Genomic DNA, 18460 nt, shown 5'->3' with positions numbered 1-18460 from the left:
CTTAAACAAGCTCAAACCAGCTCAAACCAGCAGCCATGCTTCATAACATACCTAACCTGCATATGCTGTTTTTTTTTCAACAGGGTTGTGAATGTCTGTGATGTGTATTTGTCCCTTCAAGCATAAAAAAAAAAAAAAAAAAAAAAAAAAAAAAGAACTACACCATCTGAGGGCACGCGTCTTTTTCCATTGACAGCCATTCAAAAGTAAACATGTATTTTGGCAAAATAAAAATATTCACAAGAAAAATATTTCCCGCAGATATTTTAGAAGTTTGTTCTGGTCCTTGAAACCAGTTATGTTCCGTTCGCACAGAACAACATATTTTTTCATATTATGTAGACGAAATACTTCCAAGGCACTCACATGGTAAGATAAAAAGCCTTTAATGAACTGGGATTAAATCATTACAACTAGTTATGAAGAAGAAGGCTGTTTTGCCGAAATGCGTAGATCTACTTTTAACTAGTTGTAATGATTTAAGCCCAGTTCATTAAAGCCTTTTTATCTTACCACGTGAGTGCCTTGGAAGTATATTCGGTCTACATAATTTGATGTGCCAATGAGCACCAATGGCTATATAAAGACCCCCGTGTAGCACTATTATATACATATTTTATACATATATACACATATTTTTTCATTTGGAAACGTTCGAGCGTTTAGCTCACGTCTTGCATCTTCTGCAGCGCCTCGCACACGATACTGTGTTCTTATAAAGCAGCGCTCAGGCTAAAAGAAGATCACCTTTTTAAAAATATCTCTCCAGAGCTTGCGTTTTGTTCATTACACTGAGCTTTGCTTTTTTTAATGCGAAAACCATGTTCTGTGAGAATAGCCCCTACAGTATGTGTGGAGAATTTTCATTGACTCTGTGCTCAAGTTACGTTGTTGTACTAGTAGGTGATGACACGTGACTGTGTTTATGAGTGAGTCATTTGAATCATTTGTCAACCAATTAATTCCAAAACACTGAATCATTTAGAAATGGCTCAAGGGACTGCCTTTATGAGCCATTAAAGCATTCAACCCGATTCGTTCATTTAGGAACAAATTAAGGGACTGCCTTTATGAGTGAGTCACTGAGTCATTCATCAAACCGGTTCGTTCAGTAGAGCTGATTGAGTCAGAAGTGAATCAAGTAATCATATAATGCTTTGCTATAAAGAGCATGTCTAACAGGACAATGAACTGGTTCTAAATTGAAAATCTTTGAATGTAATAACATTACTTACCTGATTGGATTTTGCTAGAAGAATAGCCAAATCTCGGTTGTTGTTGTCCCGGGCTTTATCAAGAGCAGTGTGGCCTGTCTGTTGATAGATTTAGCGTGTAAATAATTTGTCATTTAGCAGATGCTGTCATCCAAAGCAATTTACAGCTCAATTTGAGCGGCCCTGTTATAACCCCATCCCCACCCCCATTATAACTTACTTTCATAATAACCACACAATCATAAAGAGATTGAAACATTTTATGAGATTACATGACTTACGTTGTTTCTGATGTTTGCGTCAGCTCCAGCTTCCAGTAACAGATTGACAGTTTTCTTGTGATTTAGGGCAGCAGCGACATGGAGCGCAGTGTCTCCTATCTGTAAAATATGTTGATTTTCCCCAAGACTATGACCAAAAAAGCTGCAATTGTACATGCAATTAACAGGAGAAGATGCTGTAATGTAAACTACAATCTAGAGGTTAAAAGCAGACCATTTAATTGTTTGTTCATTTGCCTCTGAATTTTTCATTGTGTGCCAGTTTCTTATGGTTTGTTGAAGTATAAATTAATACACTATCAAGCCATAAATAATTATATAGTTTTGTTTTCTTTTGACAGTTTATAGCATAATTGCCTATTGACTTAGTCTTAGACAAAATCATTTAGAAACTAGGACACAGCAGTGACACAAAAAATAAACCACATTGGTGCTGGATTCAAAACAATCAGAATGAGGATCTGACCTGGTTTTTCTCAGTCACAGAGCAGAAAGAACCCAAGAGGATCTTAATCATGGCCAAGTGATTGTAGCGTGCAGCAATGTGTAAACAAGTGTCACCTGCCTGGAAGGAAAGAAATAGTTCTTTTTCAGTATTTAAAGTTGAACTTTTTACTTTCACTTTGCAATTAATATAATCATTTAAAATAGATTGTAATGATTTTAGAAGAGTACACTTGCATTGTTTTTGCTGTCAGGCATCGCTCCACCTTGTAATAGAACTCGAGCGGTCTGGGAATGTCCATTCTGATATGCTAGATGCAGAGGTGTGTTTCCTGCCTTTAAAAATAAAATATGAATACAATTTAAATAATAGAATAGAAACTGATTGCATAATAATCATTCATCAGAATTCACCACAAGAGATTTTCTAAATGTAACAGAATGTCTCCCGTTTTCAAAATGGTGTGATTTAGCAGGTTTTAGTCCATGTCTGTTAGCTGTTTTAACTACAGTAAACTGACATAATTTTAGCAGATATATGCATTAAAAAAAAGAAAGAAAAAGAAAAATCCTGGAAAATGCATTAAAAAGATGCAGACTTACAGTGAACAAATAAATAAATAAAAAATCTAATAAAAATGTACGTACCCATGTCCACTTTCCAGAATTTTTCTTTTTTTCTTTTTGCTTTGTTTTGGAAAATGAACATGGACGTATAAGTTTTTTTTCTTTGTACACAGAAATATTCTGTAGAATGAGATTTTCCCTTCCATATACTATCAGCTGACTATCAAATAGCAAATCATGCTGTAACCAAACAAACCATAACCTAAAAGCTGATTGCTGTCCTTTGCTAGGAAGCCCTTTTTTGTCTATGTATGTATATTTATTTATATATATATATATATATATATATATTGTGATACAAAAGTTCATTTTGTTGTCTAAATGAAAAACTTTTTTTTTTAAATAATAATAAAATTTAAATTGTATGGCTTTTGGGCTTCTTGGTTCAAAATGAAATGCATAAATATAGGAAGGAAATTTTTGCTTTTCAAAATATTTGTTGGGGTCTCTAAAGAAACTAAAGAAAATTGAAATTTTTTAAATAGATAATCTGGTTTAATCCTAAAGTAAATGGAAAATATTGACTTACTTTGTTCTTCACTTGGACATTGGCTCCAGCTTTGACCAGTAGCTTTACACATGAACTGAAGCCATGCCATGATACCTCATGCAAAGCAGTGTTTCCTTCCTGATGAAAGAAAATCAGATTCTATAGCATTGATTTTAACACAAACAAACAAACAAACAAAATTCCCATGTACGATAGTCAGGATTTTTACTTCTGACAGGTTTATTTACAGCTAACAAGATCCTTGAATATTGATTCGTTTAAATTACAACAGTTCTGTTATTAATATTCATGATGAAACAAAAAGATGATTTATTGATTGCAAATAAACAGACCTTGTCTTGTAGATCAAGTGCACAGCCTCCATGGATGAGGGCAGAGATAGCATCACGGTTTCCCACAACAGCTGCCCGGTGCAGGGCTGTCTGATGACCCTGGAAAAAACAAAAACACATCCAGTTTGATTTAACATTTAGCACTGTTGTGTGGCCATATATTCTATCGAAGCGCAAAGGCCACCAGAGGTCATACATCAGCCACATTAAAACGCGCTAGAAGATTGCAAATTGTGGCCTTGGCAAAAATCACAAAAATATTGGCTTAAGCCTTCTTATCATTCTCTCAAGGGAATAATGGTCAACACAGACACAAAAAGAGAAGTAAAAGAGATAGACCATGAGTTTACATCTTCCAGGCCACCTTTGTAGCTGCCGTCTGCCCCCTGTGGAGTGAGCGCTGCCTCCGTGTGACTGTTATGTGAGACCAGGTGAACTGGATAGCAGCCGTCCTGTGGAAAACAAGACACGCATGCTCACATAAAAGAAATCACACGCAGATGCGCCACAATCCCGCACACAGGGGCTTACAGACCGAGAGCATATGACCAGCTGGCATTACTGACATTAAAAGAGTCACATGGGTAATCCCTCGCACAGGAACAGAGAGATTCATTGTAGTCTTTCCTTTAGGTCTATGGGCAAGAGAGAATATTTCTGGATAAGAATGAAACTCATCAGATCTCTGTGATTTAAGCTCTTGCTCTGATTTCAGGGCTGTCTCTGTAAATTTTGTGTGTAGCAATATGCTTCTCTTTTATAAAGCCAAATGAATGGTTAAATTAGGACAAAACAAGTGGTAGAATTGAAAAAATAAACATAAGCTTCATTATGTTTATTTCCATTATTCCACTAAATGCGTTTTTACTTTCTGAAATTTAGTGCGTCAACACAGGACAATAATGTGTATGGTAATGTAAAATATGTATAATAAATAATTGCAAATCTAGCATTCAACTACAATTAAAAAATTAATTGAGACTACAGGATGGTAATAGATTTTAGCTCCATTGAATTGTGTTTAGCTCCATTGAATTTTATTGAATTGTATTGAACACAGCAGTCCAACTGAAAATCTTTGACAAACCAATCATCAAAAGGCTGATTCTGATATGACTAGATTTGTATAAATATTATAGTAATATTTTTATAAATATCTGAGAGTGATGATGACTTGATATTTCTTATGTTTATTCAATATATTTTAATCTGCATTAAGGTATGGTCTGAGTTTTTATTTTAAATATTTGATAAAATAAACATTAAATAAGATGAAATAAATATCCTAGTGGTCTCTGATCAGTGTTGTTATTGTAAAATAAAAAAGGTACTCATTTACTCAAATTAAAAACTATTTGAAAAATGTTGTTAACTGAAAAGCTGAAATAAAATAAAATAATAAAAATGAATACATACAGTATGTGAAAAATTAGAATGAAATAAATTGAAATATTAAACTGAAATAAAAACTTATTGAAGCTAAATTTAAAAAACAAAATGACAAAAGCAAATAACTAAATTAATAAAATTGAAAACTGAAAATCTAAAAATAAAAGCTAATTCAAAATATGAATAAACGTAATAATAGTGTATAATAACACTTTCTCTAATTAATGTCAAAATGAAAATGGTTTTTGTACCACGTCTCAAGAATCAGCGTTTTGTTGAACTGGCTTGAGTATTTCTCAGAGAAGAGCACGTGATTATCTCATTCTCTCACTGAAGAGTGATTTTGATTGCATACAGCAACATTGAAGCATTAGAGAGATTGCTGAAAACAGCGTAAAAATATGCATTAAACAATGGACACATTAAAAGCCTGGACCAAATGTGCTAAAGAGCAAGGTTGAAGAGTTGCAGAGTTTGATCTCATGGGTTTAGCAAGATATCCCAGATGAGAGTCCTAAAAGCTACAGCTGGGTCATGGTAGGACAGATGGAGAAGAGCTCTGGTGTCTCTTTTACTAGTTAAATAGAAAAAGAAATAATAATGTTGCTTGCTGCTCAACAGTTGGTGCTTATAACCTCTTTTAGTCTAGCTCATGAAATATTAATATTTTGCTGCACTCAAGCAACCTCTGTACTTTTGTAGTTTGTTGTTCTACACCCACACTGTAAAAAAAAATCTGTGACATTTACAGTAAAATACCGGCATTATGGAGACTTACTGTTAACCAATTAACAGGTTTTTACTGTAGAATTTTTACAGTCTTTTACAGTTAAAATCACAATCATTTTTTACAGTGCACAATCATACTGACAGAAGTCTCTGCTTGATCATATACTGAACAGAATTGCCAACATTTGTTTTTCACTTACATTCACTGCAGAGTATCCATTGGTGAGCAAGTGATGTAATGCTAAATTTCTCTAAATCTGTTCCTCTAAGAAAAATAAAGCAGGTGTTTGAGGGAAGTATGATATTGCATTCAATACAAATCTTATACGATAAAACAAACAGATTAAGTCTGGATGAAAAGGAGACAGAGATGCCAATGTCTTCAACCTCTCACAGATCCTAGAATAAAGCAATCAACTCTCAACATGGCACTTCTGCATGTTCTTCTACTATCAATCTATCTCTTCTGAAGTCATCATGAAGTATGTAAAAGCAACATCTTTTTAGTTGTTTAAAGTGGGTGGAAATGTTGCATGCAATCACAAGAATACAGCATTTCTGGGTGAGTGTGTTTTGCTCATGCAGTTTGTTATCAAGGCTGCATTAATCATGTGGATTCATGAATTACTCCGTCCACAGGGAAATTAAGGTTCGTTTTAAGATAACACGAAAATGAAAAGTGTTTGAAGGCCAGATGGGAGGATCCATGTTAGGTATCATAAAATAATTAACAAGAAGTTAGTCTCTGCTCATCTAAGGAACACAACCAGGGAAATGCCCTCCAGACACTATAATACCAATGATAAAAATAATAATAATAAATATTCAACTTAACATTTTGTGTCATTTTAATAGTTCAATACTGTACTATTCTGATTATTTTAATTCTGCTTCCATTTGAAATATTTAATAAATCAATGCAAATCATGTATTGTTTCAGCATATATTGTAGTCCTTTTACAGTATATAGTCTATTTTATATGAAAATTAGAATCAGTACAGATGTAAATCTCCTGTTATTGCAGTCTTTCTGCTTATAGCTCGAGCCTCATGGATCATTTCTAAGCTGATCTTTGTTTTATATGATCAGCTGACCTCAAAGCTTAAACTGAAGCAGCGTCTGCTAAGAACAAAACAAAATCTAGCACATTCAAAGCAGGCTGTTGAAATCACTCAATACCTGGCTGTCATTAAGCAACAACAGTATATTGTCTAAATTAAATATCTCTGTGTTTAGTCAATTATTTCTATATGTTCCATGCATAATATACTGTACCAGTGCAATATGATATAGTGTATGTTTATGTGGTTTACTTAATGTGTACATATATCGTGGGCATTACAAAAATGTTTGGGAAAAATTCATGTAATATAATAATTTTTACATTTTTAAATTTCAAATAATAAGGTAATCAAAGATATTAAAAAAAGATAAAATTCATAAATACCTTTTTAGAGTTTCTGTTGGGTCAGATGGGTTTCACAGCATCAGTGGCTGGAATGAGAGAGTAAAAGGGCAGAGTTCACATAGTGCACACGCTAAACATCTGTACTACACAACCTAACCACACTCACCGCCTGCTGTCCCAGAGGAAAGAGCTGGCTTTGTGTCTGTACGGAAGCAGAGGTATCGCAGTAGGTAAAATCCTGTGAGACCACAATATGATGGCTATCAAGAGAAGATGGACTGGAGTTCAAACTGGAGTCACTGTATAGTATTTTACAATGTTATATACCTTTATACCTGTTCTTTATTGTATATAGCCTAACTGTACTGTAAGTGATTTTCAAACTTAAAAACTACAAGCTGTCTGACAAGAGGAACTTAAGCATTTGTCAAAATATTAGCTGTAAAAAAAGAGGCAATTAATCCTTTGAAGTTCAACAGACTAGTTATGACCCTGAGGAATCAGAAGAGTGTGCAGCTCTCTAAAGCATTTGTCTTTATTTCCATATTAGGTAATGGATCGAATGTTCCCTTATTTGGTTGTAAGGCCTATTGGAACATCAGGACAAAGTGTACAATAATAAAGTTTGAGACTGTAGGTTTGCACCCAACAGAACGAGAGCTAAACTATAGAGAATTAATCTTAATATCAAAAAATATTATAAAATTTTTGCAGCGGTGAACATTAAGAGAAAATGACACTTGTCTCTCATAAACGTGCTTTAATATTCTCTATAAATAGTTATTGAGTGATACATCACAGCACTTAAAGCGCCATCTGTCCTTGGCTATGAAATCAACATTTGAAATAAATAAAATATTTAGTTTAGAGTCATATAAGGTCATAGAACATTTATTAAATAATTAAATAACACCTAAATAAATTTGTATATAATAATAATAAAAGCAAAATGTTATCATTATTGTTGTCAATTATTAATATTTTGATTGTTGGATATCTATTCTATTTGCATTACAGTATTATTATGGTGTTAGTAAAATATTGTGTTACTATTATGTTACTATTATAGCCTACTTATTCTTTTACTTATTATAAATTATTTACATTTCACATAGGCTATAAGAATATATATATATGTATAGCCTATATATATATAATAGAACAAGAAGTTATTATAAGCTCACTAAATAAATAAATACATTATAAATTCTCTAAGCGTGTCCCTTATGTGAAGAAAAGACTACATCTCCCGAGATCCACAGCCATCGTTGGAGTCCATGCATAGTCTTTGTTTGGGGAAGAGAAAGGGAGGCGTCTTCTACTCTAGTCTTCTCTCACAAAGTTCTTCTGCAGTGCAGCTCTTCGTTCTGTGATGATAGTGATGAATAGTCACAGTGTGCTGTGATTCCTCACGCAGGCGGGCTGCTGTGTGTGTGTCAGAGAGCGAGGTGGAGGTGAAAGTTCACCATGGCTTGGCCATATCAGGTGACAATGTGCAAAAGTTTGGCTGCCTCCTCAGATTAAATTTCTCAAACTCGGAGAATGACAAGCGAACGGAAATATAATGAAGTGGACGGAGAAAACGAAGCGCTGTCGTTCGATTATTATGACGACGATGATGATTTCGACACATTCACTGACGGGGACGGAGACTGCGGCTCTGATGAAGGAGGTGAGATGGTAGTGTTCATTTATCACCCATAAATAAGGGCTCGTGTATATTTTACGTGTTTCTGAACGAGCGCTAAATATAAAGCCATTACAAAACAATTACCATGGTAACAGTGGTTCCCTCTTAAAAAGTTAATTTGTTACTACAACACAACTGTGGTAACTTGATAGCCAGCAAAGCCATAAATAAAGAAATATTCCATTAAATTATATAAGTTTCCACTGTGAGATCCGATATACATTTATTATGGTTTTGAAAGTATCGCCAATAATTTAAGTAACTTAAGTTTTTTGGTGGAAACTCTGGTAAATATTTATGAGGGATTTATTAATAAGCTATTGTAATTAGATGTCCGCCAATGTCATTAATAAATAAATGGAAGTAAATATTCAATTAAATATTCTATAAGCTTTATAAACCATTGAGAACCCATAAAAATGTATTATGTTTTTATAAGTAACGCTAAGGTGTTTTGGTGGAAAATATGGTCGCCATGATATTAATCATGGTACAGTAAAACTTTGCTAACTTGGCATTAGCCACCAATATCATAATATATAGCTACTTGAAAACAATTATGGTTTTTAAAGTACCAACAAACCATAGTAACTATGGTACTTTGGAAATACTATAAAATATTAAAAAGGGATTTATTAATAAGGGTGCACACATTTGGTTTCTCAGTTGGTTTATTTAAAGAACGTCTAAATTATATATGTCTGTATGGATTTGTGGCTTTTACAAAAAAAATTTTTTTGATCTATTTGGCTATTTGACTTTCATAATACCTTTAAGCTTCACCTTATGGCAAGATTTCCTAGAAAGCAGGTAGATTTATAGGTTTATAAGGCATTGCTTACAGCTCATTGTTTCTACACAACTTTAGATGCAAACTGTGTTCGTCAGCTCAGTCAGCTGAAGTTTTTCTTGACTCGATTTTAAATTTGTTTACCAATTCAACACACACTACGTGGTGCACGGTTGGACACTTCAATAAACACTGCAGGATTCCTGAGGCTGTATTTTGAGACTAGAAGTGTCCCTCAGTCTCACCAAATGCAGTTGACATTCCTCAGCTGAGAGCTAGCAAGGTCACAGTCATCAAATCAGCTGCAGCATGTGATATGAAGGAGTGGAATGCCAGTGTAGGCTATGCCCACAACTCCACACTCATGCTCTCCTGCAGTCATTCTGGTAATATGATTCAAACTGATGGGATGAGTATGCCATTTCTCTTTTCACTTTGCTACACGTCTAATTGGGAGTGTATGAACAATTATTATTATCACGATAATATTGTATGGTCATGTGACCTTTGATCACCTGGAGGTAGGCCTATGAAGTTTGCGATATCAGTGTTGTTCATTTGTCTGATGAAGAGCCTGCGTGCTCGAAACGTCACATATGCTATGCGACAGTCTTTTTAAAAAATAAAATTTTTTATACTTTTGGAGCTTTGGTGTTGCCGACTTTGCATCTAAAATATTTCTACTTGTTTTTTGGTCGAGCACCCAGTTGAGATCGATGTGCGTGCTTTTGCCTGCTCTTCACAAACAATCATTTTAAACAATTATTAAACAAAAAAGGCATCAAATTACCACTGTAACCAGTAGATGGCATCAGAGGAGCACTTATTGGCTTTTTAGTCATTTCATTTCCACTTTTTTTGCTTTATATTTTGAGATGATAAAATCACTATTATAAAATATCAAATCATCAAGAAATCAAATTTTGTCAGAGTTTTGCATTTTTTTTGTGTATGAGGAAAGAAAAGCCACAAAGTGCCTTGAATCACACATAAAGCAAGCAAAAAGTGCTTCTTTTATAATCCTTTTATAGAAGAATAATGGTACATTTAATAAGAGTAGAATACAAAAAAAATCAGATTTTGCGCATGTTACTGTTGTTAATAAAAGTAAATGTTGTATGCTTCCCAACTCAAGCTCAGTGCTTTACTGTCAAATGTGTATTACCGAGAAATAAATGTTTTATTATATATAATATTATTAGTTAGTAACCACACTTATTATTGCAAAACGATAATAATTTTATGATTAAATTATCTTCATTTTTACTACCCCCACACCCCCAGCGCTACCAAATCTGCTTCTGTAGAACTTAGTGGTGCTGGTGCCACTGCTCTCAGATGTTAGTCTGGAGCCCTGACTATGCATAAAAATGGTCATGTATTTTGATAAATAGAATGTTCTAAAAAAACAAACTGCTTTTATTTAGTTATAATGTTTGGTCTTTACTGTCACTTTTGGTCAATTTACAGTAATTTCTGCCTTGCTGAATAAAAGTATTAAAATAAATTTCACTAGCAGTTCATGGGCTCGGTTCAGTTTTGTTTGAATCCTGGGTTTGGTTTACCATTAACCAAATGTGGCTTATGTATTTATGATGATTTATGATTCACAAGCAGTGTTTCTGTGTTTGGCTGTTGTACAGTGCTGGGCTTCAGTGATCCATTCAGCAGTGAGGTGAAACCTCGGATCCTGCTCATGGGCCTGAGGCGAAGTGGCAAGTCTTCCATTCAAAAAGTTGTATTCCACAAGATGTCACCCAACGAGACTCTCTTTCTGGAGAGCACTAATAAGATTTGTCGAGAGGATGTTTCCAACAGTTCCTTTGTCAGCTTCCAAATCTGGGACTTTCCTGGTCAGATTGATTTCTTCGACCCCACATTCGACTATGAGATGATATTTCGTGGCACAGGGGCTCTCATCTTTGTCATAGACTCTCAGGTGAAATATCTATCTATCTATCTATCTATCTATCTGTTTATCTGTCTGTCTGTCTGTCTGTCTATCTATCTGTCTGTTTTCTAAAAATACACTACAAATGTGTTACTGTGCAGGACGATTACGTGGAGGCATTGAGTAGACTTCACCTCACCGTGACTAGAGCCTACAAGGTCAATCCTGACATCAACTTCGAGGTCTTCATCCACAAGGTGGACGGCCTTTCAGATGACCACAAGATTGAGAAACAGAGGGACATACACAAACGAGCCAATGATGATCTAGCCGATGCTGGTTTAGAAAGAATACACTTAAGGTTGGTATCATAACAGCTCAGATATTATGTGGCATTTTTGAAATCATCAGATGTTGGATTTGTGATGTAAAATGTATTATTTCTTTCAGCTTCTACTTGACAAGCATCTATGATCATTCGATCTTTGAGGCCTTCAGTAAAGTTGTGCAAAAACTCATCCCTCAACTTCCCACCCTTGAGAATCTGCTCAACATTTTCATATCTGTGAGTAGATCTTTTAGTTCACCGTGTGGCCCATGCACCTCTTTATATCTTAGTTTCTCTTCTTTTCAGCATGGATAACCAAAGTGAATCTCTGATCAGTGCTTAGTGTTGAATAAATTATGTTCTTGCTCAGTGACTGATCATTTAGAACTTAGCAATTTCTAGTAATTCATACATTTTTGAGCTGAGGTAGTGAAACTTATGATTAATTAAGACGTCAATGGTTGCAATCGATGATGCATGGAAAGTTATCTTTAGAATTAAAAGAGTGGTACACTAATTATGAATAACTTGCAAAGAGTTTTCACTATCATGCAAGGACATGTTAAAAGGAACGTTATATTTGATGTTTTTTTGCTAGTTATTTTCATGTAAACACACATAACCAGAAAGCATGATTTTCTGTCTGTTAAGAATTATATCTGGTCACATTCAGCCATTAGCATTGGTACATTAGCACTGGCCTGTGATGTGCTGCTTGCAGTGAGGTGTAATGGAAATACTACTCCTACAAACATGATGATCACAAAACCCATTATTATTTATTATGGTATCTCTCAGACATAATATAATTTTATGGTGCTCATGTTTTATTTTAATGTTGTTCAGGAAAGCAATTACATTTAGCAGAATCATAAATACTTCAGCAGTTTTTTAAAGTAGCCAGCTGGTGGCAGCAGAGGGTAAATGATAAAAAAGACTGCTACATGAGTACAATAACTGAGCAATTTATAGATTTGATGTTCTGAAGAATGAAATCTCTTAACCATCTGCCATTCAATGCATTGTGATTTTAATCTGTTTTTATGCATTGTCTGATTTCATAGATTGATTCAGATTGACCCCTGATCTGTATCCCTATACTGTAACTATATTTAGATAAATTTTTAAAAGAATAAAAGAAACACTTTTATTCAATAAGGACACATAAAATTAATCAAAAGTGACAGTAAATACATTTATAATGCTACAAAATATTTCTATTTCAAATAAATGCTGTTCTTTTGAGCTTTCTATTCATCAACGAATCCTGAAAAAAAAATTAAGCAGTTTTCACTGTTCTCACTGTTTTCAACATTAAGAATAATAAGAAATGATTCTTCAGCACCAAATCAGGCATTTCCACTTCAAAGTGTTCTTAGATATGATGTCCTGTTCCGCTGCATTTCTTCTTAAGAATAACAGCTGACCCCTAACCCCGTCCTGTGCTCTCATTGCAGAATTCAGGGATTGAAAAGGCTTTTCTCTTTGATGTGGTCAGTAAGATTTACATAGCAACCGACAGCAGCCCGGTGGACATGCAGACCTATGAATTGTGTTGTGACATGATAGATGTGGTTATCGACATCTCGTGCATCTATGGGTAAGTGACACCGGATCCCTCCACAAACATTACGCTATGAGACATGTTCTTATCCTATAGACATGAAGCAGCACGGCAATTCTTGCATCTTCCCCCACTATAATTATTTTGTGCCATACATCTAAAAATACTCAATAAAATACAACACTCCACATGCAACAACCTTGTTTCCCTATTGCCGTTGTTGGCTGGAATTGAATCTTTTGTGAATTAGTAGCATATAACTTGGGGATATGTAAACACTGGCTGTAAACATTGGAAGGGCAGAGAGTGGCACCTCCAGCACCATTGACCCAGTTTGTCCTGGACTTTGACAGGACACAGCGGTCTGGGTAGGTACAGGAACACAGGCCTGACCCGGGGCCCCACATATGTCGGTTCGCAGTGGCCTGCAAGAGCAGATGGGCCACCTCATCACTATCTGATGAATAGGAGAGCAGGCAGGACAGTTAACCCTGCAAATTGTAGCCGTATTAGTCTGTAACTGAGAGGCATGGAGTTTAAAGGAATAGTTCACCCAAAAATGAAAAGTTTCTTATTATTTACTCACCTCCAGGTCATCCAAGATGTCTATCTTTCAGCCAAAAAGAAATTAAGGTTTTGGAGGAAAGCATTTCAGAATGTCACACTCCAACAGTGCCCAACGTAGACCATTTTTGACGACAGCATTTATTTAGGCAGCAAGTAATCCACATGACAAATAAGGCTCTTCTCTAGCGAAACGATCAGTCATTTTCAGGAATAATTAAAAATGACATACTTTTTAACTACAAATGGCCTGGCCTTGGCTCAGCTTGCTTTAAGAGGAACGTGCAAAGACTACATGTCAAGCGTCCTTCACACTGCAAAACAGTTCAAAACAACTATGTTGGATGATGATGATGATGTTTTTCACTCAACCCTACTTCTTTGATACCGAGTACATGGATGAAGAACTTAAGATAGAGGAGGCTGACTTGGCTATGATACTATGATACACACATGCATGGACCATTTTTAACAACAAACTAACACAATTATACAGCAGCAACCATTCAACTTTTGGACAGTGCTTGTTCTCCACACCTGTACTGGCCGGTTCTTGCCGACTAAGAGGTTGGCAACTAAACAAGAGGTTGTGAACTAAAACGTCTCATGAACGTGCATCGCAGAGCTGGACCAAGGTGAGCATTTATAGTTAAAAAGTATTTCATTTAAAAAAACTAATCTGAAAATGACTGATCATTTTGCTATGGAAGGCCTTTATGTGTCAGCTGGGATTGTGTGAATTTCTTTGAAGTTGCCTGAATATGGATTTTGGACCATCAACAATGGTCTCCAACTTGACATGTAGCCTTTGTGCATTCCACTTAAACTGAGCTGGACCAAGACGAGCAGTTGTAGTTAAAAAGTATGTAATTTTTCTTCTTCTTCTTTTCTTAAAATGACTGATCATTTACCATCATGTGGATTATTTAAACTGCCTAAATATGGATTTTGGACAGTCAAAATTGGTCTACGTTAAGCTCTGTTCACTTGGATTCGATGGGAGAAAAAATCCTGGAATGTTTTTCTACAAAATCTGAAGAAAGAAAGTCATATACATCTTGAATGGCTTGGGGGTAAATAATCAGAAAATGTTCATTTTGGGGTGAACTATTCCTTTAAGGCACAAGATGTTCATGTCATTTCGGCATGACAGCTTGTGCATTAATTTGTAGTATATGGCTTTTATATAGATTTGGCGAGCTGCTGTGGAATAAATTTCCGCAAGCCTTGTTTGTAACTCATTGAAATTAATAAGTCGCTTATTTGTTCCCTATTCATCATATTGACTTTGATTCGTGTTCTCAGTTTCTGGAAGCTCCAAATTACATGCTTTATTATGTCAACTCAATTTGTTCATCATCTTTTCCATACTTTCTTTTTTTGTGTGAAAATATTTGTATATTTGTAACATCCATGTATAATAGCATAAATTTGTTTGGTTATAAAAGGGGGATTATGACAGGGCATCTGTTCATTTTGATAATTATGATATGAATCAACATCTGTTCCACACTGCACAATTTTTCAGCTGAATCCAGTCTGTTCTTAAGCTGAATTGGGAAAGTGTCTTCCTGATGGAGCAGTAATTCACGCTGCTCTTCATCCTCAGAGGAAGCCGCCCGTCAGGGACACGTTCATTATGTCCATTTATCATACAAATTGAAGGACAAGTGCAAAAAATAGCATGAGATGTCTCTGGAACTGCTCAGAACAGGGAAGACATGATCAGAGAGTTGTGTTTTTGGTTGTGCTTTGTTTTTATTGTTGTTATTTCTTATATAGGTTGACTGGAGATGAGGTGGGAACTCCTTATGATAAAGAATCCATGGCCATAATCCACTTGAACAACACTACGGTCATGTACCTAAAAGAGGTCACCAAATTCCTTGCCCTGGTGTGTTTCCTCAGAGAAGAGAGTTTCGAGAGGAAAGGTGAGCTTTCTGGACATCAGGCAAATGAGTTTGGTGTAATATTATTGTTTAAATCTGCTTTTTTCCAGGGCTAGTTGTCACATGGAGAAGTAGTCTCAAGGGCTATTTAGAGTCTCAGTAACATTTTGGAGTCAATTATTAAAGTCCAATTATAAAAATAGCTGTTTTCTCTCGCAGCACGTATGTTTTGTATGTTGGTTTTCATCATCTAGTTTTAAAATTATTTTGTTTAATATTTTATATACTACTGTTCAAAAATTTGGGGCTGAAAAGTTGTTTTTTATTATTATTATTATTGTTACAATTTTATTAAGCAAGGATGCATTAAATTAATCAAAACTGGCAGTAAAGACATTGTTACAAAAATTACTATTTCAAATAAATTCTCTTCTTTTGAACTTTCTATTCATCAAAAAATCCTGAAAAAAATTTATCACTGTTGCTGTTTTCAACATTAAATAAATATTTCTCGAGCATTAAATCAGCATATTAGAATGATTTCTGAAGGATCATGTGACACTGAAGACTGGAGAAATGATGCTGAAAATTCAGCTTTGTCATTCCAGTAATAAAATGCATTTTAAATTATAAAATTACAACTATTTTACAATACCAGTAATATTGTTTCTGTATTTTTGATCAAATAAATGAAGCTTTGGTGAACATAAGAGACTTCAAAAACCTGAAGAAGCTTATTGACCCCAAACTTTTAAACAGTAGTGTATATATGCACATGTGTTTAATGGAGTAAAAAAAATTCACTTGGCAATTGCTTTTTGTAGCCAACACTTTAAGGTTTGTTCCTATCCAGAAATTGACAAAAAAAATGAAATAGAAATATTTACAAGAGTAAAAAAATGTGTGACAACTATAAGATTTGCGGTGCTTTTTACTACTTTGCCAATATTCACTCTTTAAGTGTGATAATGTGCACTGGTGACAATTTCATAAGATAAAAGAAAAAAAAAACAGCATGTAGCAAAATGTTTGTTAACTATTAACAATTCCCCTAGTAATCCTCATGCAGCACATATGGATTCAATAGGGACTACAATAAAGACCTAAAGATCAGCTTTTGCCTACAAGCTGTTTTTAGCAATTACAGCTACACTACATTTGTCTTAAATCAGTCAGGAAAGAACCTGCTGGTGTAAAGCGGCACTCACATGAGAGAATGGGATAATTAGTGGAATCCTTGGGAGGCTAATGAAGATTGAAATATTCCTGCTAGGAATTACTAAGGGGGTTAGGGAGAGTATCATGAGCAATCATGTTAGTCAGCGGGGAAAACAAGGCATTTTACAAAGGCGTAGATTTGCACTGGCTTCTTGGATGACATAACTTACATGTTCTGCATCATAAAGTAATATATATACAGAGTTCTGGCATGAAACTCTAGATGGCTTGCCGTAGCAGTTGCAGCTTGCTTCAGAAACCCTCCACCTTCCCCAGCTCCACCTGTATAGATCTGCTATGAGTTGATTCATGTACACTATATGGGGGTTATTTCATGTATGTTATATTTGCTCACAGCAGCATGTTGTGGATGTATTGGCAATAGCTAGTCTCGGTACTTGCTCTGCCGCAGCAGCAGCAGCGTAGCAGATCTATTCTGCCAAGACCAAATACATTAACATTGTCATGTACATTACCATCCCAATCCCTCCGAGAGTTGTCATGACAGAAATATATATATTATTCCATTTTTCACACTATATTTAACTGAACTCATTAATACTTTAACTCAATTATTAAAAAGGTAAATTGCTATGGAAGCTGGTTCTTTTTTTCTGTTCAAAATTAATATTTAATAATATGTGGGTTCATAAAGCTTAGTTGGCACCCGTCAAGTGGAACTGTCTGTTTTACACTAGCTTTCAAAGTATATCTGTTTGTAGGTGTTACTAAATGTTTTCTGTTGATTTTCTTCTTTCTCTGGATCAAAGCTAAATGACATCTCTTGTTATGTGTGTCACAATCTTAATTCAAAGTGCATTCAGGCAGTGATCCAATTTGGGAATGGGTCAAAGACTTTCCTACCGCAGGCTAATTACACTTGTCTTTGTTCACGCAGGACTTATCGATTACAATTTCCACTGTTTCAAGAAAGCCATAGAGGAGGTGTTTGACGTGCGCTTGAAAGTGCAGAGGAGTCGGAAGCTTCTGAGCCAGAGGAGGTGGAGCAGGCAGACCGTGCCAAACGGGACTCAGGTGCATCCTCATTGAGGAGCACTGAAAGCCCTCCATACTGTTACAGTGACTCAAGAGTGAAGGCTTCACACAGACTTCGCTTGTGCTTTGAATCTCCTTCAGGGCCACTTACTGCTTATCAGCAATCCAAAATGGCAATATAGATTCCGTTGTGCATTAAATATCTTGCACGGCTAACTTAGCTGTTCATGCAAAGTTTGTAAAGTAAGCAACTTTTGTGTTGTTGTTTTCAATAATATTTTTTACTCAAAATCAGCTGTGCTACAGTTTCTCACAAAATACATGGTAAAAGTCATTTACAAGTCACAATTGCAAGATCATACAGTACTTTTGTCACATTTGTACAGTAGGGCACAAACATCTCATTTTACTTCAAAATGCATTGTAAAACAAGAAAGTTATTTTTTTTAAATGCATTTTTAATTGGTTAAAATTAAAAATGAATGCCCCCTTTTAGTCCATATTTATTTATTTTATTACCCCTGCTGATGATTGTTTTACTTTGGTATTTGTGACCCTGGACCACAAAGCCAGTCTTAAGTCGCTGGGCTATAT

The 18460-nt window shown here is 35.1% G+C and overlaps 2 protein-coding genes across 4 annotated transcripts in view; one reads left to right on the top strand and one right to left on the bottom strand.

Moving 5' to 3' along the window:
- LOC107751787 (ankyrin repeat domain-containing protein 6-like) overlaps window positions 1–7007 on the bottom strand; it is a gene marked incomplete at its 5' end in the record, with an annotated part of 12369 nt that extends 5362 nt beyond the window's left edge. Inside the window, 8 exons of the mRNA XM_016567559.1 lie at window positions 1236–1313; window positions 1496–1594; window positions 1962–2060; window positions 2177–2275; window positions 3096–3194; window positions 3410–3508; window positions 3774–3861; window positions 6976–7007. Of these exons, the coding sequence (XP_016423045.1) occupies window positions 1236–1313; window positions 1496–1594; window positions 1962–2060; window positions 2177–2275; window positions 3096–3194; window positions 3410–3508; window positions 3774–3861; window positions 6976–7007 (693 nt within the window). The remainder of the gene's footprint in view (window positions 1–1235; window positions 1314–1495; window positions 1595–1961; window positions 2061–2176; window positions 2276–3095; window positions 3195–3409; window positions 3509–3773; window positions 3862–6975) is intronic.
- A 103-nt stretch (window positions 7008–7110) lies between these two features.
- On the top strand, window positions 7111–18350 carry LOC107751745 (ras-related GTP-binding protein D). 3 transcript variants are annotated; one of them, XM_016567509.1, is made up of 7 exons: window positions 7111–7242; window positions 11060–11355; window positions 11469–11668; window positions 11758–11872; window positions 13093–13235; window positions 15546–15694; window positions 17769–18350. In XM_016567509.1, coding segments are annotated over exons 1-7 (1056 nt in total). In that variant the 5' UTR covers window positions 7111–7241; the 3' UTR covers window positions 17921–18350. The 3 variants fall into 3 exon arrangements, with proteins under 3 accessions (XP_016422995.1, XP_016422996.1, XP_016422994.1); XM_016567510.1 differs by lacking the exon at window positions 7111–7242 and adding an exon at window positions 8212–8421; XM_016567508.1 differs by lacking the exon at window positions 7111–7242 and adding an exon at window positions 8212–8608.
- Window positions 18351–18460: the final 110 nt, after the last annotated feature.

This window comes from Sinocyclocheilus rhinocerous, unplaced genomic scaffold (genome assembly GCF_001515625.1).
Source record: "Sinocyclocheilus rhinocerous isolate Xijiao unplaced genomic scaffold, SAMN03320098_v1.1 scaffold993, whole genome shotgun sequence".
In the NCBI taxonomy this organism is placed as follows: Eukaryota; Metazoa; Chordata; class Actinopteri; order Cypriniformes; family Cyprinidae; genus Sinocyclocheilus; species Sinocyclocheilus rhinocerous.
The sequence above is the reverse complement of the archived record's forward strand: the minus strand, read 5'-3'. Positions and strand labels throughout refer to the sequence as shown.

Coding starts and splice junctions, on each gene's coding strand:
- LOC107751745 (XM_016567508.1), top strand. CDS start 8,479: ATGACAAGCGAACGGAAATATAATGAAGTGGACGGAGAAAACGAAGCG. Junction 13,236..15,545: donor GACATCTCGTGCATCTATGG/GTAAGTGACACC, acceptor TTTCTTATATAG/GTTGACTGGAGATGAGGTGG. Junction 15,695..17,768: donor AGAGAGTTTCGAGAGGAAAG/GTGAGCTTTCTG, acceptor TTGTTCACGCAG/GACTTATCGATTACAATTTC.